This window comes from Camelina sativa, chromosome 12, assembly GCF_030686135.1.
Source record: "Camelina sativa cultivar CO46 ecotype springtype chromosome 12, ASM3068613v1".
Lineage (NCBI taxonomy): Eukaryota > Viridiplantae > Streptophyta > Magnoliopsida > Brassicales > Brassicaceae > Camelina > Camelina sativa.
This window is the reverse complement of record NC_141891.1, coordinates 16,333,120-16,358,985: the sequence shown is the minus strand read 5'-3', so window position 1 is coordinate 16,358,985 and position 25,866 is coordinate 16,333,120. Positions and strand designations below refer to the sequence as shown.

At 38.9% G+C, this 25,866-nt stretch overlaps 1 protein-coding gene, 1 long non-coding RNA gene, 1 other non-coding gene and 2 pseudogenes across 5 annotated transcripts; 4 read left to right on the top strand and 1 right to left on the bottom strand.

The window, feature by feature from the left end:
- Positions 1-120: 120 nt before the first annotated feature.
- On the top strand, positions 121-1,789 carry LOC109127886 (F-box/LRR-repeat protein At2g40920 pseudogene; annotated as a pseudogene).
- A 664-nt stretch (positions 1,790-2,453) lies between these two features.
- Positions 2,454-9,713, top strand: LOC147930607 (cytochrome P450 708A2-like). Of its 2 annotated transcripts, XR_015574277.1 has the most exons (8): positions 2,454-2,706; positions 2,821-3,154; positions 3,253-3,405; positions 3,498-7,255; positions 7,364-8,766; positions 8,871-8,963; positions 9,080-9,158; positions 9,250-9,713. XR_015574277.1 is itself a non-coding variant. In XM_087478095.1 (4 exons), the coding sequence occupies exons 1-4, from the start codon at positions 8,596-8,598 to the stop codon at positions 9,471-9,473; spliced, it is 567 nt and encodes a 188-aa protein (XP_087334221.1). In that variant the 5' UTR covers positions 8,550-8,595; the 3' UTR covers positions 9,474-9,713. The 2 variants fall into 2 exon arrangements, 1 of the variants encoding a protein (XP_087334221.1); XM_087478095.1 differs by lacking the exons at positions 2,454-2,706; positions 2,821-3,154; positions 3,253-3,405; positions 3,498-7,255 and having other exon boundaries at positions 8,550-8,766.
- On the bottom strand, positions 9,712-10,432 carry LOC147930606 (DUF21 domain-containing protein At1g55930, chloroplastic-like; annotated as a pseudogene). Its single transcript, XR_015574278.1, has 3 exons — positions 10,323-10,432; positions 10,031-10,210; positions 9,712-9,954 (listed from the first exon to the last, which is right to left on the bottom strand). The product of XR_015574278.1 is annotated as a DUF21 domain-containing protein At1g55930, chloroplastic-like (transcript).
- A 4,637-nt stretch (positions 10,433-15,069) lies between these two features.
- Positions 15,070-15,176, top strand: LOC147930605 (small nucleolar RNA R71). The gene has a single exon (XR_015576790.1). It is a non-coding gene; the product is annotated as a small nucleolar RNA R71 (small nucleolar RNA).
- A 2,757-nt stretch (positions 15,177-17,933) lies between these two features.
- On the top strand, positions 17,934-19,623 carry LOC104731933 (uncharacterized). Its single transcript, XR_758694.3, has 2 exons — positions 17,934-18,384; positions 18,630-19,623. It is a non-coding gene; the product is annotated as an uncharacterized LOC104731933 (long non-coding RNA).
- Positions 19,624-25,866: the final 6,243 nt, after the last annotated feature.

Here is a 25,866-nt window from a genome sequence, read left to right as displayed (position 1 = left end):
GATCTGTATGTACTACGTGGTTTTGTCAAAAGAGGAAGAATACAAATAAATTAAACCCTAAATGCTTGATTTCTTGCACTCCAAGATTGCGCTACTCTTTGTCGAGATAGTTGTTGTACGATGGATTGGTCCTTTATCCAACGAGAGAGGAAGAAGAGAAGGAGAAGAAACGAGGCACAATATATTCCAATGGATGTGGTGGTTGAGATTCTCAAGAGATTGCCTACAAAATCCCTGATTAGATTCAAGTGTCTCTCAAAGCTTTGGTCGTCGCTCCTCTGCTCCAGATATTTCAGCAGCCTTTTCCTTACGGTGTTAAATCTGGGTTTATTTTGGGCTTCTAACTAAAAACCAATTGACAATTAGTAGATTGACCCTAACCCTTTATATCTTAATGATAGTCCCTTTAAACTTCAGATGTGGGACTTGAATTGTATCCCAACAATCTCCCCTTCAAACCAAAGACCACATGTGGGATATTAATACGCCTCCTCAAAATGATAACTCCATCTCGAACCGATCTCACTTGGACCGATAATAAACCCTTTCTTGGACCCCCATTACTCGGGTTAACAAGAGGCATGTCCATATCCACTTTTCTAGGTCCACCAGAATTTTAACCTTGGGCTCTGATACCATGTTAAATCTGGGCTTATTTTGGGCTTTTAACTGAAAACCAATTGGCAATTAGTAGATTGACCCTAACCCTTTATATATTAATGATAGTTCCTTTAAACTTCAGAAGTGGAACTTGGATTGTATCCCAACAACGTGCCAATCCCGACCACGTCCTCGTCTTTACATCTGTTTAGCAGACCTCTACAAGGACCATAATAATGTAATCCTATCTTCGGCTCCAGACACTACTAAATCGTCGTCTTCCTATGTTGTTGACCGCAATCTGACCATCCCACGGATGGGAGGGTACATCTCGCAAAATCTTCGTGGCCTCATGTGCTACACCTTCTGGAGAAAACCGCGAATCTATAACCCTGCCACCAGACAAATTTTCACCTTACCCGCCGTAAAATCCAGCATCATACCTCCAGGAGTAACTAAGAAAATCGTCTACTACTATTTCGGACACAACCCTCTTAACGACCAGTACAAAGTAATCTGCTCAATTGTGCCAAACCTAACGACCATGCGAGAGCATTGGGTCTTTGTCCTAACACCTCAAGGTGGCTCCAACCCCATCAGACTTCTGTCCCTACACCCCGGTCCATCGAGGACAGTTTGTCAATGGGGTTATATATTACCTGGCTTTGATTGACATGTATAATTATGTTCTTGTGAGTTTCGACGTTATATCGGAAGAGTTGATAATGAGCCAAGTACCTCGCATGGACGGTGATGAATTGCATGGACGATTCAGGTTAAAGAATGTGAATCTTATAGAGTATGGTGGAAAACTTACTGTTCTTGACTCTACCCAGCTAAGAGACAAGGGTATGGTGGTTTTATGGATTCTGCAAGATGCTGGGAACAAGGAATGGTCCCAAAAGACTCTGGTTTTGCATCCTTGTCAGCTGCAATTAGTCAACAACTTGTATTCCACGTAAACGGTACTACTCAAAGTGGCAAGGTTGTTTTGATACCACATGATTTGCTTTCTCCCTTTCACATTCTTTGTTATGATCTACAAAGAAATGATATGAGAAAGATTGAAATCAAAGGTATACCGGGCCACTGGTTTAGGAAGAAGAAAAAAGATAGACGTTTTGACGTGATGTTCATGGATCAGAGTGAGAGCGTCATCGATCTTGATCTTCTTGGAGACTTTAATTAATCCTATCCTATCTACCTCTAACTAAATAACGTATGCTTTTTGTGTGTTTACATTAAGAATACAACTGATTATATTTGAAAGGAAAAATTAAAGGCTCCTTGACTTATATATTAGCTGCATGCCTATGGTTATTATTCTTGTTAACTGTCTGTGAGATCACACAAATTCTTGAAAACATCCAATATATTTTGAGAATCTACTAAAAAGTAGGAGATACCAAATTACAAAATTTAACAGTGTTATTAATTTAGAATTTGTTTAAGTATAGTAACTTGTAAAACTTGGCTTTCTTGCAAATTGCTTCCTCAGAATCTGACTGAAGCTAATATAAAATCAGTGTTTACTAGCTGCTACGAACCAGCTAAGTAATAATTTCAAAGAAATGCGGGTTGTTACATTGTGTGTTGTTATAGCTTTTGTTGGTCGTCAAGATCTCTTATTTGTTCATCTAACTTGAATTAAAACTTTATATACAAATATCAAAACGAACACTAAGTAATTAAATTAAAAAAAAAACTTCAAAGTAATAGTACTCAATTATTGGTAAAACTGTATTAGTATATAAATATTAGTCTTGTAATTTGGAAGTATATGGTACGTAGTAGTAACTTGTAAGATTTGGTTTTCTTGTATATTGCTTCCTCAAAATATGAAGCTATTTTATATGAACAATATTAGTGTTTATTAATCGATAGTAAAGAAACTAAGAAAGATATGTGGGGTGTTGCATTGAGTGTTGTTATAGCTTTACTGGTCATCAAGATCAGTGTCTGGCTCTACAGATGGGCTAACCCTTACTGCTCCGGCAAGCTACCCCCGGGTTCAATGGGGTTTCCGGTGATAGGAGAAACCGTTGAGTTCTTCAAACCTTACAGTTTCAACGAAGTCCCTCCATTTGTCCAGAAAAGAATGTCAAAGTTGGTTTTTTTTTTTTTTGTTTTTAATGACATCTGCAAGTTTCAAGATTCTGTTTCATTTCTCTTCTTTCTTCTTTAATGTTTCTCTCTCTCCCTTACTGGCTTGTACTTCAGGTACGGTGGTGGCTCGTTGTTCCGGACAAATATCCTCGGCTCTAATACGATTGCTTCTACAGACCGGGAAGTGAATTTTGAGATTCTCAAACAAGACAACATGTGTTTCGTCATGAGTTATCCAGAAGCTCTTGTTAGAATCTTTGGGAAAGATAACTTGTTCTTCAAGCAAGGCAAGGACTTCCACAGGTACATGAGACAGATTGCTCTGCAGCTTCTTGGTCCTGAGTGTTTGAAACAAAGATTTATACAAAAAATAGACCAAGCAACACGCGAGCATCTCAAAGCTGTCTCCTTCCAAGGCCTCTTAGACGTCAAAGATACTGTTGGAAGAGTATAATAAGCCCTAACTCCATCTAGTTTTAAGCGATAAAATGTCTATCTTACCCACTTGTCTGATTTAATGAAATATGTCTCTTTGTTGTATTGCAGTTGATATTGGAACAAATGGTCCAGATGATCATAAGTGACATCAAACTTGAGACTAAGAGCAAACTTATTGAAAACTTTCGAGATTTCAGCTTTGATTTGGTTAGGTCCCCTTTTGATCTTTCTTTTTGGAACGCTCTTTACAATGGTGTTATGGTAAGATCTCTTGTCCATAACTTGTCAGCTATAGAACTTGTCTGGTTATTAACAGTTTAACACTCTGCATGCATCCACTTTCCTATGTAAAGGCACGCAGAAATGTGATGAAGATGATAAAAAGAATCTTCAAAGAGAGGAGAGAAGTGTAGAAAGAAACAGAGAAGCAGAACAGAGGAGAAAGATTGATTCTTTATTATTCAATCGATAAGGAGGTAATACAATGTCTTGTTCCTTTATATATTAGGATACAAGAGATGTTTGAGTCTTAACCTAAGTTCTAGTATCTTCCAACCACTCTTTACGTGGCATCACCATCGTCGCACGATTCAAGGGCGGCAAATCGGTTCTTTGATAGCATTGCCGTACTGTCTGAGAATGATGGTGACTTTGTCTCTTTGTCGTTTATTGCAGGTAACCGTTGAGCAGCTGTATGCTTTGAGAGAGAGTTGGGCCTTGGTCCTAGCAGGCCTTTTTGCGAAGATATTTGGGCTCTGCTCTTCACATTCCCCCGCAAACTTGGAGTCTGTGGCACGCTGACGCCAAGTTTGAGTTAAAGGATTTCAAAAGGCCGTTGAGGAAGAGACTTGGTAAAGATATCTGCGAGCTGGTAGTCTGCAGGTATGTGATTCACAATGATGTTCCCGAAAGCAACTTGTTCACGAACATAGTGATAGTGTGTTGCAAAATGTTTGGTGCGAGCATGGAAGCTGGGATTTGCTGTAAGATAAACAGCAGAGAGATTATCGCAGAAAAGTTCTGGTGTATCAGATAGCTTTACTCCCAAGTCGTGAAGGAGATTGACAAACCAAGTGATTTCAGAGGTAGTTTTAGACATTGCTCTGTACTCAGCTTCGGTAGAGCTTTTAGAGACTGTGTCCTGCTTCTTTGATGACCAAGAGATAAGATTTTGGCCAAGAAATGTGCAGAAACCACCAATTGAGCGGCTGGATTTCTCACACCCAGCATAGTCACTGTCACTGAAAGCTGTGAGCTTGGAGTCCGAGAACTTAGAAAAGGAGATTCCCATGGTAGTTGTCCCTTTGATATATCGCAGAATGCGTTTGAGAAGATTGAAGTCAGAGAGTGTTGGCTCATGCATCTTCTGACAAACGTAGTTAACAGAGAACTAAAGGTCCGGTCTTGTTAAGGTCAAGTAATGCAATCGTCCTGCTAGACTGCGGAAGTATTTTGGATTATTGAAAAGTGGAAAGTGAGCAGGTTGACCAGATTTTTGTACCTTGCGAGTAAGTTTCTGAGGAAGAGGTGTTGCCATAGAAGCACACGAAGAAATTCCTGCAACCGCTAATAGATCTTCTGCATATTTCTGTTGCGACAAAAACATCCCCCCGTCATGATATTGTATTTGAATTCCCAGGAAGTAATGTAGTTTGCCTAGATCCTTCATTCGAAATTGTGTGTTAAGCTGTTCGAGAAGATCAATTAGAAGCTCCGAGGAATTCCCTGTGATCGCCATATCATCAACATAGAGCAATAGCATGATAACGTTTTTGCCTTTGAAGCAGACAAAAAGAGAAGGATCCCTTAAGCTGCAGGTAAAGCCAAAATCTAACAAAAAATTGCTAAACTTGTCAAACCAGGCTCTAGGAGATTGCTTCAGTCCATAGAGAGATTTTTGGAGAAGGCTAACGTGATCTAGGTAGTTCTTATCGACAAACCCTGCTGGTTGTTTCATGTAGACAGTTTCAGTGAGATCGCCGTGAAGAAAGGCGTTCTTGACGTCCATTTGCTTCACTTCCCAGTTCATTGTCGTAGCAAAATGAAGAACTGCTCTGACTGTTGCAGTTCGAACAACAGGGCTGTAAGTCTCAAGGTAGTCAATGCCTTCTTCTTGATTAAATCCTTGAGAAACTAGTCGAGCCTTGAACTTATCTAAGGAACCGTCAGCATTGAGTTTGACTCTTAATACCCATTTTGAGCCTAAAACATGCATGTCAGGAGTGTGAGGGACTAAAGAAAAAGTGTTTGCTTCTTTGCAATTTCCCATTTCCTCATTCATAGCAGCTGTCCAATACGGATCTTTTAAAGCTGCTGTCACTGTTTCAGGTTTCGGGTAGGAGACCTTCTGTGTGAGGAGAGCATAACGAGGATTTTGAGATTCCTGCTTTGGAACGTGTAGCCATAGGATGAGTTGAAGTCGAAGGAAGAGTTGCAGAGTGATCTGCATTAACCGTTTGAACCTCGACTGAGTCTGGAACACTTTGAGCTAATGACTGAGAGCTGTTGCCTATAGGAACAAGGTCTAAGCTTGCCGTACACTCAGGACTCTCATCATCAGTCATGTGTGAAGACTCAGTAGAAGATTCAGTGACATTTGTTGAGACTGCAGGACTCTCTGTTGTAGAAGGTAACGAAGTTGTGTGAATGGGAGATGAGACTGCTTGAACGTTGATGACAGGAGTGGACATCATAGGAGCAGAATTGGGACTGGCTGCTTGATCAAAAGAAGCAGAGTCTAGAGGAAGCTGTTTAAGCCAAGCAGTGTACAGTAGAGTAGGAGATACTCGTTGCATATGTCGATATGCATTCGCAAAAGGGAAACTAGATTCATCAAAAATGACATGACGACTGAGATATATGCGACTAGTTGGAGGATACAGGCAGCGATAGCCTTTGAATTTCTCAGTATAACCGAGAAAGACACACCTGAGAAAACGAGGATCGAACTTATTTTGTGCATATGATCTTAGAGTGGGGAAGCATGCGCAACCAAAAGTTCTCAAGGCAGAGTATTCTGGTGACTTTCCAAACAAAGCTTCGTGAGGACTGATATTGCAGGTGAGAGTGCTTGTGGGAAGAAGATTTGATAGAAAGTTAGAGGTGAAGAAAGCCTCCACCCAGTAGCTTTGTGGAGTAGCACTCTGAAACATCAAGGTAAGAGCCATTTCTGTCAACTGTCTATGTTTTCTTTCAGCTATGCCATTTTGCTGAGGTGTGTGAGGACAGGAGATAAAATGTTGTATACCAGCTTCTTGAAGATGAGACAGAAATCTGTTACTTATGAACTCACCACCACCATCTGATTGAAATGTGCCAATTTTAGTTTGCAACAAATTCTCAACCAAAAGTTGATACTTGATGAAGATGGAGCAAAAGTCAGATTTTTTCTTTAAAGGGTAAAACCAACAATATCTTGAATAATTGTTAATAAATACTGCATAAAATCTGAATCCTTGAACAGAAGAGACAGGAGAAGGGCCCCAGAGATCACAATGAACTCTCTCTAAAGGCCTTGAAGCAACAAAGGAAGAAGAACTAAATGGCAATCTTGAACTCTTCCCAATCTGACATGTTTCACACACCTTATTGGTACTTTTATTGACTTGAATTACCTTATTTGCAGATAGAAGTTGAAGAATTTGTGCATTAGGATGTCCCAACCTCTGATGCCAAACATCATCACTTGTTTTGATTTGTCTTGTAGAGTAAAGCACCTGAAACTTCGGATCATCCAGTTTGTAAAGACCATCATTTTCCTTTCCCTTTGTCAGAACCTTGAGAGTTGCCTTGTCCTTAATTACAACATCAAGATCATCAAATGTGATAGCACATGGGTAATCCTTAGTCAATTTAGAGACTGATAGTAACGATTTTGCTATTTCAGGGCAAACTAAGACGTCTTTAAGAGGGAGATTACCTGATGTCGAGGGAAGATTGGCTGATCCGACATGAGTAATTGGAAGAAAGTTTCCATCTCTCGCCATTACTACATCACTGCCATGGTAAGGTTGAGACTGTTGTAATTGTTGAGTGGAGCTTGTGATATGCGCTGTAGCTGCTGAATCAGGGTACCAACTATTGTCTTCAGTAACTGCAGCACTTATCGCAGGTTGAACAGGTTGTTGATATTCTTCATCAAATCTGTACCAGCATTCAAAAGCATTGTGTCCTCTTTTGTTGCAGATTTGACAGACCGGTTTCTCACTCTTGTTTGCAGGTGTTCTGTTTGAGCCAGTAGTCGAGAACTGTTGATGAAAGCCACGACCGCGTGTGGAAAAGGATCCCCTGCCTCTCCCTCTGTTTCCACGACCACGAAAGCCTGAAGTTCTTGCAGTGTGAAAGGCAAGATGTGGCGAGACTTCAGTTGAGACAGAGTAGCCTTGGATTCTATCATCATAACCAGTGAGACAAGATATCACATTGTCATAGGTAGGTGCAGGTAAGCGATCCATGGAATCTTCAATAACAGTGATGATAGGCTCATATTCACGACTTAAACCTCTTAAAGCAGCAAAGATTTTCATTTTCTCACTAACAGGATCTCCTATAGATGCTAGCTGATCACAAATATCCTTGATTCCTCTCAGATAGTCAGACATGCTCTTATCTAACTTTTCAGCATTTTGAAGGCGTCTTTGAAGCTCAAACAACCTAGAAGAAGATGTTCGGTTGAAGTGAGAGATTAGAGTTTCCCATACCTCTCTAGCAGTTGTAGAACCGATGACTAGTCAAAGAACATTCTCTGTCATGGAGCCAAGCAGCCACGCCTTGACAACTTGATCAGATTTGGACCAGCTTTCAAAGTCTGGGTTGAGTATGTTCTCGACCTTTCCGTCGTTGTTGTTGCGTATGGGAATCTTTTCATCTGGAGGTTTAACACCGCCATTGACAAAGCCTAAAAGAGATTGAGTGCGGAGAAAAGACTCAAACTGTGACTTCCAAATAATGTAGTTTTGCTCAGTGAGTTTGATAGTGACACAGTTTGAGATGTGGAGAGAAGGAGAAGAATAGGGTTCCATGGTTCCATCCATGGCTCTGATACCATGTAGAAAGAAACAGAGAAGCAGAACAGAGGAGAAAGATTGATACTTTATTATTCAATCGATAAGGAGGCAATACAATGTCTTGCTCCTTTATATATTAGGATACAAGAGATGTTTGAGTCTTAACCTAAGTTCTAGTATCTTCCAACCACTCTTTACGTGGCATCACCATCGTCGCACGATTCAAGGGCGGCAAATCGGTTCTTTGATAGCATTGTCGTACTGTCTGAGAATGATGGTGACTTTGTCTCGTTGTCGTTTATTACAGGTAACCGTTGAGCAGCTGTATGCTTTGAGAGAGAGTTGGGCCTTGGTCCTAGCAGGCCTTTTTGCGAAGATATATTGATTTGGGCTCTGCTCTTCACAAGAAGAAGCAACATCGAATGATTTAAAATATGGAGACTTTATGGAGACAATGATAAATGAAGTGGAGAAAGAGGACGATACGGTGAACGAGGAAAGATCTGTAGAGCTAATATTAAGTTTACTGCTTGCGTCTTATGAAACTACTTCTACTATGACTGCAATAACTGTAAAATTCATAGCTGAAAACCCCAAGGTGCTTATGGAGTTAAAGGTAATTCTTACTAAGAGAACTCTGTAGTGAATAAGTGTTGTTGAGAAGTTTGAATCTTTTTGTTCTTTATAAACATATGCTTAAAGCTTAACTATGTTGAACAGAGAGAGCATGAGACCATCCTCCAAAACAGAATCGATAAAGAGTCTGGAGTTACTTGGAAAGAATACAGATCCATGATGAATTTTACCCACATGGTAGCTTTCTGTTTTCTTACATTAATTGCTTGCACCCCTTCATGTATACATAAAATCCCAAACTTGTTGCGCATCCGTCAGTAGTTAAGCCATTTAGTTGATTGCTGCAATTTCAGGTTATCAATGAGTCTCTTCGTTTTGGAAGTTTGTCACCTGCTATGTTCAGAAAGGCGGTGAGTGATCTGGAGATCAAAGGCAAGTCAGATTCTCGCTTTTGCATCATGAACATTTATTTCTACAACTTTGTAACCAATGATCTTATTTAAAAAGCGTGTTTTGGTTGCAGGGTATACATTTCCAGCAGGATGGATTGTACTGGTTATTCCATCTCTTCTTCATTATGACCCTCAAATCTATGAGCAACCATCCGAGTTTAATCCATGGAGATGGGAGGGGAAAGAATTGCTTTCTGGCTCTAAAACGTTCATGGCCTTTGGAGGTGGTTCAAGACTCTGTGCAGGAGCAGAGTTTGCTAGGCTTCAGATGGCTATATATCTTCACCACCTATGACTTCTCTTTGATCGAGAAATCTGGTATCATTCGAGCACCCTTACTTCAATTTTCCAAGCCGATAAGCATAAGTATCTCAAAAAATCCCTAAAATTCTGTCTCATTACTGTTCAACTCTCTTGTTTTTAGTATTTGTGTTACTTGTGGATACATATCTCACTATTGGTAAAACAACTGATGAATGTAAGAAGAAACTAATCTTCTCTCAGTTAGAAAAATTACAACAGTAATAGTTCATCCTCCTCTGCCTCTTTCCCTTTTATCATTATTCTTTCTTCATATTTTCGGTTTCAGCAATTAGATGCTCCTCAAAAACGGCATTCTTGGCTTGGAGATTACCATCAGAATCTTCCTCATTGCTCCATTTTCTTATGAACTTGGGGACCATGTTTTTTACATCTCGCGCCTCTGACACTTCATCCATATCATTAACTCGTCCGAACCGGACTGCGCTCACTTTTCTCGCATTCCCTGCTAGTATCTGTCCCCAAAGGTTGTTAGAGAATATCATAAGCGTTTTTGCAGAATGTGGTGCAAAGGGGAGTGCTATTATGTACCTCTAGTCTATAAACTTGGTGCTTTTCCTTCTGATCGTGACGCTCGTGTTTACCATCGTCCTGTTCATCATTCTCTTCCTAGTTTTCCTTTCCAAGAACTACCGTCACACTCTCACCTGTCTTTGGGATATACCCAAAGGCCTCACACACAAAACCTGAGACCGTCTCATACTGATGGCCCTGCGAAAAGGGCAACAAAAGAATACTTTATATTCTGTCAACAAGCAAACATAAAGATCGGTTCTGCTTTCTAGAGGGACACACTAAAGACACGGCTAAAAGAGTATATTACCTCTGGCATCTTTATGTTGAGTTCTTCAGATAACTGGTCAATCGAAGTGTTGGCATCAACATCATAAATCCCCTCGGCTCTCATCACGATATAACTCGTTTTCTTCTGAATCTTCTCCTATTCAGCCCAAAACAATAGAAGTGAGAAACTAAGTTAAGAAAATAGATCCAACCCTAGAAGAAGAGCAACAAGTCGAAACTAGGATGAACTTACCTTTGAATCGTTTTCATCAAATATTTCACCAACAATCTCTTCGACCACATCTTCAAGAGTTACTATCTGCATAGAGAGAAATTAGACAACCTTTCAAGAGAGAGCAGGAGAGATAAATTAAGTAAAGAAGAGGACAACCAGCAACATACTCCAACGGTTCCACCGTATTCATTAAGAACAACTGCCATGTGAACCTTTCTTATTCTAAACTCTCTAAGAAGATTCCAAACTGACATTGAATCTGCACATCAAAGTTTATTGCGAGTGAGCAAATAATGCCTAAGGTTTAGGTATTAAACTAAAAAGATTGAATGCATCGAAGATTACCAGGGACAAAGAAGGCTGGTTTATGTGCCATGTCCACCACAGTAGTACTTTCAAGCAATTTCCTGATAGGCTACGAGTCCCAGTAGCTTTCATGAAGAGAAAGTTGAGAACAAAGGGGAGAAGAGCAAGACAAATGGAGAAAGTCAAAAGTGGCTAAAGAGGTCAAACACTTGGAATCCAGTAGAAGGTTTAATATTCAAATAAAGAGCTTGGTTTTGTTTAGCCAAAGCGTTGTCGTTTTATTAGTAACCCTAGTAAGGGAGTTGTATTAAAATGAAGGAGCCTAAGTTTAGGGAGTTGTCGTTTTTTTTTTTTTTTTTTTTTTTGTAAAAATTGTAAAAAGAGAAAAATTAAATAAAAGTAAATAAAGCAAATAAACTAAAATTAAAAGATACCTTTGGGACTTCTTCCCAAGTGAGCTTGTTTATAGTCACTAAGCTTGACTCTTCATGCTCCTTAAGCATGGGATCCATGTGGAAGAGGTTCTGGAATCCTCTCCACTATAGTAGGCTGGTTCAAAAGATCTACCAGATTTTGTCCAGGTTCCGTGGCAAATGTGGTTTTGACCTCTTCAAGATGTAGCATTTTCCTTTGTTTCGTCCTGGTGGAAAAAGTTTGACCATCTATGGTTGGCCTCTTAACCCCTTTTTTCACATCAAACTCCATCTTGAAGTACTCACCATGCTCTATCTTGATATTGCCTTGTTTTACTTCGATCACAACACCAACTGTTGCCAAAAATGGTCTTCCTAGAATAAGTGGATCATCTGGTTCCTTATCCATATCCAGGATCATGAAGTCGGTAGGCACTTCCAGTCTCCCAATCCTTAGAGGCAGATTCTCTAGAATGGCAATCGGGTGTCTCACCGTCCTATCAGCTAGAACCAAATACAGCTTACTTGGTGAAACATGGTATTTTGTTGTGGTAGAATGATGAATGTATGCAATGGTGAGATATGAATGGATGGATGGTAAGGTGTTTCAATTCCCCTTATGCAGTTGCAGTATAAGAGGTGTCAATCCTAAATGAGTGTTTGTGAACAATTAAGACATGCATATGAATCTAAGTTAAGCCAAATGTAAGGATGTTTGTCACTAACAATCCTAAGATGAAAATATAAAATGCAGAAAGTAGAACTACAAGAACTAGATGCTAAGTGTAAATGAAACAGAATGGCTATAACAGTTATGAAGCAAGAACAGAAATAGAAACTACTGTAATACAAGAAATGAACTAATGCAAGACAAGTAATGAACAGAAAACTAAATGAATGCAACAGAAATGAAACAAGAATGAAACAGGACCACTATAAAGCATAAACACAAGTTCTGGGGAAGAACTCGAGCAAGCACTCCACCGAGTGTAGATCGAGTGCAGGGTCGAGCTGGACTAAACGTAAAAACAGAGCAACACAATAAAAACAGAGCAATGCAAAAACGAATCAAACAACAAGCAAGCAACATGATTAAGACTAAGAAAATAATAAACAAAGAAGGCCTTGAGGAGGGATTCATGGGCTGAACTAATCATTGTGGTTATCTAACTTAGTCAACAAACCTCAAACAACTTGAGCTAATCTCTAGACATATTATTCTAAAACATGTTTAATCCACTCTAATGGCAAGAAACAATCAAACCTATGCATTTCTAGACTTGTTCTCACATAGTAAAGAATCTACACAAGCAGGCATTAAGCAATACATCTCAAACCAAACAAGACCTCTAATCTCTTAGCAAGCCTAATGGTAAGCTCTAGATCTAGCCTTATCTATGCTTCTTAAACATTGGTGTGATGCTAAGATGCTTGAAATCAAACCCTATCTTCTCAGATATAAGATCAGTATTAAGAACATCTAGCCTAGAAGAGATCTACAACAATCAAGCTTGACAAAATCAAACATACCACAAGATCAATCCAGCCTAACCCATCCTCAAGATCCTAGAGAACTACTCACATGAACACATGATGAACATAGTCAAAAACCCAGAAAATATTGAAACTTGCATTATTAGAAAGATAAAACAAAGATCTACAATATTGATGAAGAAATGAAACTCGAAATCTTAATATCTTGAAAGTTATGAAACCAACAAAATACAAGAATCTAGTCTTTTCTCTCTTAAAACAAGTACAAGATCTAAGAAAAATAAAAGTGCAAAAGGAATAATTCCCAAAAGGGTAAATACTAGGTCTAGAGAATATCTAAAAAGCTGGATTCTTTTGGTGGCTGCAGGTACAAGGCTTTATATAGGAGAGGGAGTGGAAGCCCTAAAAATACTAAAAGACAAAATAGTCAACGGCTCGGTCAACTCGACCTGTGCTCGGTCGAGTGGCAGGTCGAGCTGGCTTCTCTCGTGCATCCTCCACTCGGTCAAGTCCTCCTCAGCACACGGTCGAGTGTCTGGTCGAGTGTGCGGTCGAGTTGGACTCCGGACCTTGGTTCTTCAGCCTTAACTCTCTTGCTTTCTCCTCATGATTGCTTCACTTCTCCTCAACATTGCTTCCATGCTCCTTAAGCTCCAAAATCACCTGTTTATGCATGAAAAGATGCAAATGCAATGCAACTAAACTCTAATGCATGATTGGTCCTAAAGCTATGCAATAATGGTCAAAATAGATAGCAAAAGATGCAAACGATGTGAATAAACTAAGGGAAAACAAGGTAAAATATATGAACATCACTTGGTTTGAAATCAGAGAATCCCAACTTGTTAGCAACTGAAAGTGGCATTATGCTGACCGAAGCTCCAAGATCACACAAACAGCTCTTGAAGATCCGAAGTCCTATCGAACACGGCGATGTAAAAGAGCCAGGATCTTCAAGTTTTTCCTCAATTCTCACCTAAGGATCCAAGCAAACTCCACTTCTCAGAATCTCAAATCCGATCTCCTTGACAGCTTCCTTAACCTCATCCTCCAATCTAGCTGCTTCCTTAGCAGCTTCCTCCTGAAGCTCGTGTGGAGGCAAAAGCGTAGGTGGTGGAGCTTTGCGATTAGCCATTCGCTCTGGAAGCGCCTCCAACTGGATGTCAAGTGCAGCATTGAACCTTTCCTCCTACTCCCCTCCTACCAGTGCAGGTGGTTGAGGCTGATCTCCCTTCTCAACATCTACTCGATGCATCATCCGATCAACACCATCGTGTAGGTCATCAGGTTCCACTTCGGCCTGTTCTTCAGTTTGTGATTCTCGAACCAGTGCTCGATCATCAACTCGATCAGTCTCTTCGGGTGAAGGCTCGGGTTCATACTCGGATATATAGTATTTCGCCTCATTTTTCATTTGGTTTTCCACATCCTCCCCATTTTGATCATCACTGTCCCCAGTGAGGTAATCCTCATAGTCATCATCCAGGAAAATGGCCTGAGCAGCCGCATAATCCTTGGGGTTTTGAACAGCTTTACCTGGCAGTTGATTGATCTTTGGTGTGGGTTGGTTGTTGTGGTGGCCTTCCAAGTGTCGAACCTTTTTGTTGAGTGACTCGTACTTGGCATTGAGGTCATTGTATCCTGAGTCGATCTTGTTGCTCATTTCCGCGAACCGTTTCGTGATGTCCATAGAAGTTGTAGCCTGTTGCTGAATCATTTGCTGAATAAGACCTCGTAACTCGGCTTCTTGTGACTGGATCGGTGGACCTTGGTGTTGTTGGAACCCAGGTGGTTGGTTGTAGGTCCCTTGGTATTGTGGCTTAGGTGCATAGCCTTGGTTGTACTGGACAAAAGGCTTCTGTTGGGTCTGGTTCCGTTGAACTGTAGATGGGTAGGTTTGGTCTTGAGGATTCGCAACATTCGGGTTCTGATAAGACAGATTAGGATTTGGCTTGAAGTTGTTGTACCCTCTGTTGTAACCTCCTTGGTTGTTGATGTAGTTAACATCCTCTAGCTGCATAGTCTCCCCATCTTGTTGTTGAAACTGCTCTTCCTCTGATATAGCATGGACATGCTTATGCTGGTTGAGGAGCTGATCGAGCTTGTCATTGAGGGCTTTCATGTCCCTCTTATACTTGGCATCTTCCTCTCCTGTAGATCGCACAGAGCGATCATATTTCTCATTGTAGTTGCCATCAGATTGAGCCAAGTTCTCAACTAGGTCCCAACCTTCATTAACATCCTTGTTGAGGAAGTTACCATTACTTGCGGTGTCCAGCAACATCCGTATCTTGGGGACCACTCCTTTGTATAGTGTGCTCAGCAATGAAGCATTACTGAAACCGTGATGTGGACATCGAGTAGTGTACCCCTTGAAACGTTCCCAAGCTTCATTGAACGTTTCGTTGTTCTTCTGTACAAAGCTGGAAATTTCATTTCGCAGCCTTGCGGTTCTGGAGTTTGAGAAGAATTTGGCTAGGAATACCTTTTTGCACGCTTCCCAAGTGGTGATGGACTCCTTAGGGAGCGATTTCTCCAAGATGTGTGCTTTATCTCCCAAAGAGAATGGGAAAAGCCTGAGCTTGAATCCATCTTCACTGACTCCGTTTATCTTTGTTAGGCTACAGAGCCTATCAAATTCATCCAGATGATCCAATGGATCCTCCATTGGCAGTCAATGAAACTTGTTGCTCTGTATCATCTGGATGAGACTACTCTTGATCTCAAAATTGTTGTTCTGCACAGCTGGTGGCACAATGCCATTCCTCTGAGTGTGAGTAGTCGTAGCATCTCCTCCTCCTATGGTTGTCCTTGCTTGAGGAGCCGGTGGACCATTCTGATTATTCATCGTCTCCTCAATGATTGCTGGTTTTGGTTGAGCTTGTTGTTGTCTGAGTAGCCGAGGTTTGTGGATGTTGTCGATGAAAGGACTCAGGTTCTGACTACCCTTGGATCGTGTTTGCATGCACAGGTAAGTATCCGAGTGTGTACACGAGGATCAACTAGATCCAGGTGATCGAGTGACGGGTCGGGTGGGTGCTCAGGTTGTACCTGAGATTCAAAACAAAGAAAAACGAAAGCAAACAAGTCAGTATCCAAAACAAATATAAACAAACGAACTTGATCTAGTATCCTGAAATCCTAAACATAGCAAAATTAAAACAACCAAATGGCAACGGCGCCAAATTGATAGACAAGTTTTCACCAAGGGTATCAATTCCCTATGCAGTTGTAGTACAAAGGATTATCAATCCAAATGGTTGTTATGCTAGCAGATAGGATGTAATCAGAATCAAGCAAGTCAAGCCAAGTAATAATGGGGTTTGGTTCTAACAGTCCTAATATAAACAAAGTAAAGAATATAAACAAGTAAACCACACGACCTAAGCCTCGATGCAAGCAATCGAGTATAGTATTGAGTGGGGTGATCGAGTATGCAAGTAAAATATGAACAGCTCGAGGTATTACTCGATGCATGTTATCGTGTACCTGATCGGGTAAGTGGTCGAGTAAGTAAGGAAAATGCAAGAAATGAAATACGAAAGTTCATAAGGATGGGGGTAATCAAATCATAAGTGTTCTAGACCAGTACGGATGCCTTACATGCCTCAAGCAATTATTTCCTAGACAATGAACATCTAAAACCTTGTCACCACACTTTCACACTAGCAACAATCAACCTTGAACATACTACCACACTGTCGCACTAGAAATATGAACAAGCAAGCATTAAGAACAATTCATTTTTGTCAGTAAACTTAGACTTATCTGATTTTGTCACTCAAAGTTAAGTATACCTCTAGCATTGACCTAATCAAGCATTTTATCTACTCCTTTCGGCCTTTAGCATTGTAAACGCCCTAGATCTAATCTCAACCTTTCAGTCCGTTGACAGCATTAAGAACATCAACCTAGAAGGAAATTTATCTATCATAACAATCAACTAAAAAATCCTAACCGATCAAGAACACCTAATCATCTATCCCATCCCTAGAAACTTTGCTACACTACTCGGACATAGAAACGAATGACAAAGCCATAGAAATAAACGAAAATGATATTATTAAAGAGATAGAGTAGAGTAGAAAAGAGTATGGGATAGAGATCTAAGAGAAACTATAAAATAAAAGTACAAAAACAAGAAAAAAATGTTGAGTCGCTCAGTTCTCTCACAGAAGCTCCCGCTCTCTGGTTTGAGGGTCTGCGGCGTGCACGTTTGTGAGCTAGGGAAAGAGGGGGTTTATATATGGAAACCCAGACCTGCCCGATGGTCTACTCGATGGGGTACACGAGGGTGAAGTCGGGTAACTCCTCAGGTGGATCTTTGGGTTGCTCCTCGCGCTCTTGGATCCTCTTCGATCGTGTTGGGGTTCGGACTTGTTCTTGTATCTCGATGGCTCCTTCGGGTACATGCTCGAATTGTCCTTGTTTTTCCCCATTTTTGGCTTTTTAGCACCTGTTTTCATCCAATATATGCAAATGCAGAAATGCAACACCCTAAATGCTCTATTACTTGATTGTTACAGTAAATGACCTAAAAATGCTAAGTTAGAAGTGTGAACAATGCAAATATGGACAAAAAGGATGCTAAAAACATGTAAATTAGAGTGTTATCCCTAAGCTTGAGCAAAAAGATGAACTTTGAGAGAGATTTCAAACTTGATTTTAGTTGTTTTGAGCAAATGAGAGAGTGTGAGAGATATATGATCGAATCAAGCTCTATTTAAAGAAGCTAAGGGGACAAGGAGACAAGGGTGGAGCGTCCATACCATTCAAATTTGAAATGGGAATCTTTGACATTCTTTTTGCTGCCACTCGACCCCACACTCGACTAGCACGTGGTCGAGCTCCTTGACCAAGGTTTGAAATTTCAAAATTTTTCTTCTTTTTCTCCCTCCACTCGATCATTCTAGAGAAATGAGAATCAAGTGGGCTCTAGATCTTTGCCAACTCGGTCGAGTACCTCTCGTGGGCCGGTCGAATGGGCTTGCGAATCTACTTCTCCAAGTCCAAATCTCTCCATACCCATCTACACTTTCATTGAAAGACCTGTCCAACACAAACATAAAAGAAAACACATCAAAACTACTAAGAAAATAAAGCATATTTACACTACAAGAAATATGGGCATTGGTAGCATATTATTGTAGCGCAAATTTACTAACTGCTACTAAAAGTGTCAAAATCGGAAGTGAACTCTATTATAGCATTATTGTAGCGCTATGAAAGATTTTCAATAAGCGGAAATCCAAAAATCATTATTGTAACTGGAAAATCATCGAAGAGGCAAAACACTTAGCCAAATTTCTAGTTTGTCCGCCAACTTAAAACTTAGCTCATCTTTTTTTTCCCTAAAAAACAACATTTATACAAAAAAAAAAAAAAATTCAATTCATTTATCCCTAATCTAAATCGAAGAAAATTTTTCCTCTTCTCTCCACTTCTCCTCTCTCTCCGATCTCTACTCTCCCTCTCAGTCTCCGTCTCTCTCCACGTCCGCTTCATCGGCGATTTCTCTTCCTCCGCCGCCACCACTTTCTCCTCCATCATCTCAGCCGCCGTCACCAGAGGTGGCCATTCACGAGGTTGCCAAACTGAGTCTCATGACCAGCAGCTCGCCAAAGCCTTGACCTTTCCTCACTTAATCGCAATTGGTACTCTTATTATGAACTAATCAATCTTCTCAAAAATACTAATTTTTAGGAATCGATGTTTCTTTGTAAGTCAATGAATTTCTCAATCTGATTTTGTGTCTGTAATATCTGGGTTTATAAAGTCTGTAGCTTTTTGTTTGTTTTTCGCTGTCCTTATGTAGGATATGATAACAAATTATGTGTCTTTTTTGTATTTGGATGTGTTCTTCGCTAAACATCAGAGTTTTGGTTTGTAAAATTTTTAGGTGTTGTATCAACAATTGGAGCAGGGGTTTATATTCTTGTGGGAACAGTGGGGAGAGAGCATTCAGGACCTGCTCTAGCCTTTTCATTCTTTATAGCTGGTGTTTCTGTAGCACTCTCTAGCCTTTTTCCTTCAGCTGGAAGTGCCTATCACTACTCTTACATTTGCTTTGGTGAAGAGTATCATTTCACTTGCTTGTTTAGTTATCTAGCAGTTTGTTGCGGTTTCATTAACCACTCGTTGAAGGATTTGGAGCCTTTAATGTTTTGCTTTTGAATTTTGTGGGATTCTGCATAGTTGCGTGGTTAATTGGCTGACACTGATTCTGGAATACACTCTTGGTGGTTCAACTGGCGGAGGGAGAAGAAGAAGAAGCCATTATCTGATTACGCGTCTGAGAGACGGGGCGATGTTATTCGAAGATCTCATCGAATGTTGCGATGGCAAACTCAATCCCGTCAAATTCTTTTCTGCTGATGAGATCCGCAAAGCGACCAACAATTTCAGCGACTCGAATCATATTTCTGAATTATCTGATTTTGGCTACGAATGGTATTCAGGTCAAACAGAGAACCATCACAAAATATTCATCGATAAAGTTGTAAGAAGGTCCAAATTTGATGAAGTTTACTTTGACACGACATAGCAGTTTCATCGATGGTGAGTGGTCACAAAAGCTTCAGGAAATTGATTGGATGTTGTCTTGAGTTTGCTGGTCGAGTCACAGTTCTTTGCCTACATTGGATTTGATTCAGTTGCAAATATGGCAGACGAGGTTAAAGATTGTGATGCTAAACTTAGATAGAATACTTGCAAGAATGTGGGACGAAATGGGGACTTGTGAGAGTTTAGTATATGAGACTTGTGAGTTGTGACAATTTTTATTATATTTAGCATTTTGCATCTTTTTATAGGAAATGTATTCTGAATTATGCAAATTTTATACTACTAACGGTTTGTGATAATTCAATAAAATAAGTTAGAGATTTTTTTTATATCAATCTCTTAACATTCTCCAGAATCACTAAAATAACATTATCAACTCACAACAAAAATAATTCATGATATTTATGAAATATGATTAATGGTTAATATTTGTAGAATATTTTTCTGTTTCAAAATTAAGAAAAAAAATATAATGAATTATTATTTCATACTAAAAATATAAAATAAAATAAAAATTATTACAAAATACAAAATAATAATAAAACGTTAGTTGAATTTTTGATTTAGAATGTAGGATTTATGGTTTGGGATTTAGGGTATAAGTGTATATAAGGTTTGAAGTATATATAAATCTACTTATAATATAAATACAAATACTAAACTTTTAATTGTAAATTATTAAATTTTCTACTTAGAATAACAATGAAAATATAGAAACTATTAATGTTTTATATTGTCTTATTACAAAATAGAAATAAGAATGAAAGCAATAGAGTCTTTGATGTTAGGGTATAGGGTATAAGGGTTGTGATTTAGGGTATAGGGTTTGAAACTACTAACTCTTAACCATAAACACTAAATTTTTAATTGTAAATTATTAAATTTTCTACTTAGAATAACAATGAAATTATAGAAACTATTAATGTTTTATATTGTCTTATTACAAAATAGAAATAAGAATGAAAGCAATAGAGTCTTTGATGTTAGGGTATAGGGTATAAGGGTTGTTATTTAGGGTATAGGGTTTGAAACTACTAACTCTTAACCATAAACACTAAATTTTTAATTGTAAATTATTAAATTTTCTACTTAGAATAAATATAGAAACTATTAATGTTTTATATTGTCTTATTACAAAATAGAAATAAGAATGAATGCAATAGAGTCTTTGATGTTAGGGTATAAGGTATAAGGGTTGTGATTTAGGGTATAGGGTTTGAAACTACTAATTCTTAACCATAAACACTAATTTTTTAATTGTAAATTATTTAACACCAATATCATAAAATATATCAAAAATAAAAAAGATTCAAGTATTACAAAATTAATCTAGTAATTTTGAAAATATATATTTCAAGTATTACAAATTTTAAAATGTAAATAGAAAAGCTGGTTTCTGATTGATTGATCCATAGAGTTAAGGATCACCCCTTATCTAATACACACCGTTGATTTTATTTAAATCAATGGACTACCTTCCTTCTTTCTGACTTCCCTTTGCTGTCTCACTCACGCTCCTCTTTTCTTCTTTTTTTTTTTTGTTTGTTTGTTTGTGTGTGCAAGAGAAACACTTCCTCTTCTCTTCCTCTATAGCTTCTCTCTATGTCCACGATTTTTCATTAGCTTCTCTTCTTTGCCTTTGAGCTACCGTTCTCATCTTATCCCTCCCATCTCCAGATGATTCGCCGAAGACCAAACCCAAGGCAAAATCGGATCTTTCGTAGCAATCGGAGGAAGCAAAATCACAACACCACCACCGAAACTTACTTGTTCATCGGAATCAAACACACTCAGTATCATTCTGTGACTGATTTTGGTTTCCGTTTGTTTTTCCCAGGGACTGATGCTGGTTCACTTTCTGGGTTTTCAGCCAAAAGTCTTTCTAATTTGGATTCTCGCCTTCTCTTCAGGTCAGATTTGTTTCGTTCTAGCTTTTGTTCTTGTGATTTCGATTAGGTTAATGGCTTGAATCTTCTACTAGTTTTTTCTTTCTCGTTTAGGTTATTAATTAAGATCGAAGATGAGATTTAGTATGGCTTTTCTCAGATTGATTTTGAATCTGATTTATGTGTGTGTAGGAGCAAGTGATTAGAGTAGCTGAAATGGAGACATCACATGTATATAACTCAGTTTTCTTCATGACTTGTGAAGTTCTTTGTTCCTCTTCCTCTGATCCTTCTAATAGAGGAAGGATTTACGTTGTTCTGTGTTTGGTATTTGGTTTTGTTTATTTACGTTGTTGTTTGATGGTGAACTTTGCAGAGAAAAACTTCAGCTGGTGATCCTGGGACCATATGTCTGTCTGCTTATGTTATTTCGGTTTCTTGATTTCAGGTTGTTCAACAAAAAACTGCTTCTTGCTTGTGTTTGATAACTGTCAAGAAGGAAGACAAGCTTGAGTTCAGGAAGATCTTTGAGGTATGGCAATTGTTATTGGTCTCTGCACATGCGTTATGACTCTATGAAGAAATAGAGAGTTCACACAAAGCCAAAGACTCTAAGGTGATCTGCTGATGGAATGGCGTTGGCTGTTAAATGGTATGAGTTGGAGATCTACTAGAGCTGCTTCGGTTTCTTTATGACTTGGTTTGGTGAAGAAATGTACTTGCCTTTTTTTTTATGACTTGGTTGGTGATTCAAGCATTTGTATTTTTTGGGTATTTGATAGAATGATTCTATATAAAATGTATGGTTTATAAATTTAATGTAATATTAATTTTATTTATGAATCAATTTGCAATTTATATTTTATGCAATATAGGTTTCAAATAATTGAAATATAGCACATAATAATATACATTAAACAGCATTAACAAAATGATACAAAACAATATTTTACAGCACTAATAAAAAGATACAAAACAATATTTTATAATACTCATAAAATGATATAAAATAATATTTTACAACACTAAAAAAAAGTTATGAAAAACTTTATTATAGCATGAATCAAATGTTACAAAAGATTATTTTATAGCAGACGATTAGCGCTATATTAGCTCTGACTATCGTAGCATTTAAAAAATGTTATGGTAAGAGGGGGACCTACTATACTAAATTTAGAGTCAGTCCGTATAGAGAGGATATGGATCATACTATTCCAAGGCAGGTCCTCTCTCTTCTTCTTGGTAAGCAATGATAACCTCTTGTATAGCCATCACTTCCTCTTGTTTCTCAATCACAACCTCTTCCTTCAAGGCTTTCTCATCCTCTTGTTGCAAAGCCAACATTTCTTTTTTTCTCAATTATTTTCCTTAATTTCTTAAGCTTCTGTGCCTTGAAACGTCCTGGGAATGGTAGAGGCGGTTTGTAAGCAGGAGGAATGTACTTAGCAGGCTTGACAGCTTCTGATCCTTCAGCTCGATTGACCACTCGATCAGGCACTCGGTCGAGTTCTGGCTCGAGCACATGGTCGAGTGCACTACCGGATTCAGTCTGCTTTGCACAAACTTCACTCTGAACTTCAAGAAATGACCAATCCTCCCCAGCTTGAACTTCACTGTCCTTAGTGACTTCTTCATCAAAGATATGTATGGTTTTTGCTGTGAACTCCTTTGGGTTTTGAATAGCTTTTCCATGGAGTTGGTTAGGCTTAGGAGCTGAAGTAGAAGCAATGGAGCTCTCCATGTACTGGAATGTAGAGGTCAGACTCTCAAGCTTGTTACTCAGGGCATTAGAATAAGAATTCAACTTTTGGGTAATCTCAGTAAACTGTCTTGCTTCCTCAATCTGCTTATTGGTTGCCCAAGCAACATTTGTTGCATCATAGCCTGTAAGTCAGGTTCTTGGGATTGGTAGGTCTGAAACATTGGAGGGTGACACCATTGAGCCTGGAACCCTGGTTGCTGTTGCGTGGGTACATAATGGAACAGACTGCTTTGAAACATGATTACGGACTCGAACTGACACTCGGTCGAGCACTGGCTCGAGTTGAAGGTCGAGTCGACTGAGATGAGAGGTCTATTTGTATCCGGCTTCTGACTCGATCAGGTACTCGATCACACACTCGGTCGAGTGGTGGTCGAGTTGATGGTCGAGTTGGTACCTGAAACTCAATACAACCAAGCAGAAGAAGAATCTAGATCAGTAGTGATTAAAGTAGAGACAGAACTCAATCTTAAACTTATATTGATCCTAATTGTCACAAAACACACTCAAATGGGCAACGGCGCCAAATTGAAACACATAGATTTGTGGTGTAAGGATTGGTGAATGATGATGAGATATGAAATGAATGAATAGATGGCAGGGTGTTTCAATTCCCCTTATGTTGTTGTAGTACAAGAGGTGTCAATCCAATCTGAGTGTTTGCAAGCAATCAGGATGTGCATAAATGTCTAAGTCAAGCCAAATATGAAGGATGTTTGTCACTAACAACCTATTGATGAAATGTAAAATGCAGAATGTAAAAGCTACTAAGATAGATGCTAAATGTAAAGAGAACAGACTAATCAAAGCTATGATGAAACTAGAACAGAAATAGAAGCTATGATAATGCAAGTAATGAACTAATGCAAGGCAAGTTATGAACAGAATACTAAGTGAATGCTACTGAAATGCAACTAGAATGAAACAGGAAGTGAGACAGGACAACTACAAGGCATAAACAAGAATTCTGGGGATGAACTCGAGCAAGCACTCGATCGAGTGTAGATCGAGTGCAGGGTCGAGCTGGGCAAACACGAGAAACAGAGCAATGCAAGAAAAACAGAGCAATACAAAAGCAAATCAAACAACAGCATTTAAGCTAGGAAATCAATAAACAAGGAAGGTCTTGAGGAGGGATTCATGGGCTGGACTAATGATTGAGGTCATCTAACTTGGTCAACAAATCTCAAACAACTTGAGCTAATCTCTAGACAATGATCTCCTAGAACATGTTAATCCACTCTCATGGCAAAAACAATCAAACTCATATCTTTCTAGACTTGTTCTCACAAAGCAAAGAACTTATACAAGCAAGCATTAAGCAACAAATCATCCAAAGTCAATAATCAAACAAGACTTCTAATCTCTTAGCAAGCCTAATGAAAATCTCTAGATCTAGCCTTATCTTTGCACCTTAAACATTGATGTGATGCTAAGAGGCTTGAGATCAAACCCTACCCTCTCGGTAATAGGATCAGCATTAAGAACATCTAGCCTAGAAGAGATCCTAAACAATCAAGCTTGACCAAATCAAACAAACCTCAACACAAGCCAGCCTAAGCCATCCTCAAGATCCTAAGCAACTACTCACAAGCACACATGATGAACAACAAAGTCATAAACCCAGAAAATACCGAAACTTGCATCAATAGAAAGATAAAGCAAAGATCTACAATATTGAAGAAGGAATCAAACTCGAATTCTCAATATTTTGAAAGTTATGAAACCAACAAATATGAAGAATCTTTGGTTTTTCTCCGTCAAGGAGGTACAAGATCTAAGAAAATAAAAGTGCAAAAGCAATAATCCCCAAAAAGGGTAAAAACTAGGTTTTCTGACTATCTAAGAAGCTGAACTCCTTGATGGCTGCAGGGTACAAGCCCTTATATAGAAAAAGTAGTGGAAGCCCTAAAAATGATAAAAGACAAAATAGCTAGACGGCTCGGCCAACTCGACCCAGTGCTCGGTCAAGTGACCGTTCGAGTTGGATTTTCTTCTGCTCCTTTGATAGACTGGTTTTCACCTAGGGTATCAATTCCCTATGCAGTTGTAGTACAAAGGGTTATCAATCCAAATGGTTGTTATGCTAACAGATAGGATGCAATCAGAATCAAGCAAGTCAAGCCAAGCAATAAGGGGGTTTGGTTCTAACAGTTCTAATAAAAACAAAGTAAAAGAATATAGACAAGTAAACCACACGACCTAAGCACTCAATGAAAGCAATCGAGTACAGGATCGAGTGGGGTGATCGAGTATGCAAGTGAACTATGAACAGCTCGATGTATTACTTGATGCAGGTTATCGTGTACCTGATCGGGTAAGTGGTCGAGTAAGTAAGGAAAATGCAAGGAATGAAATACGAAAGTTCATAAGGATGGGGGTAATCAAATCATAAGTGTTCTAGACCAGTACGGATGCCTTACATGCCTCAAGCAATTATTTCCTAGACAATGAACATCTAAAACCTTGTCACCACACTTTCACACTAGCAACAATCAACCTTGAACATACTACCACACTGTCGCACTAGAAATATGAACAAGCAAGCATTAAGAACAATTCATTTTTGTCAGTAAACTTAGACTTATCTGATTTTGTCACTCAAAGTTAAGTATACCTCTAGCATTGACCTAATCAAGCATTTTATCTACTCCTTTCGGCCTTTAGCATTGTAAACGCCCTAGATCTAATCTCAACCTTTCAGTCCGTTGACAGCATTAAGAACATCAACCTAGAAGGAAATTTATCTATCATAACAATCAACTAAAGCATCCTAACCGATCAAGAACACCTAATTATCTATCCCATCCCTAGAAACCTTGCTACACTACTCGGACATAGAAACGAATGATAAAGCCATAAAAATAAACGAAAATGACATTATTAAAAAGATAGAGTAGAGTAGAAAAGAGTAGGGATAAAAG

Excerpts from the sequence above, each read along its gene's own strand:
- LOC147930607 (XM_087478095.1), top strand. The coding sequence starts at position 8,596 with ATGGAGACAATGATAAATGAAGTGGAGAAAGAGGACGATACGGTGAAC. Across the intron at positions 8,964-9,079 it reads TGATGAATTTTACCCACATG|GTTATCAATGAGTCTCTTCG; the intron begins GTAGCTTTCTGT and ends CTGCAATTTCAG. Across the intron at positions 9,159-9,249 it reads GAGTGATCTGGAGATCAAAG|GGTATACATTTCCAGCAGGA; the intron begins GCAAGTCAGATT and ends TTTTGGTTGCAG.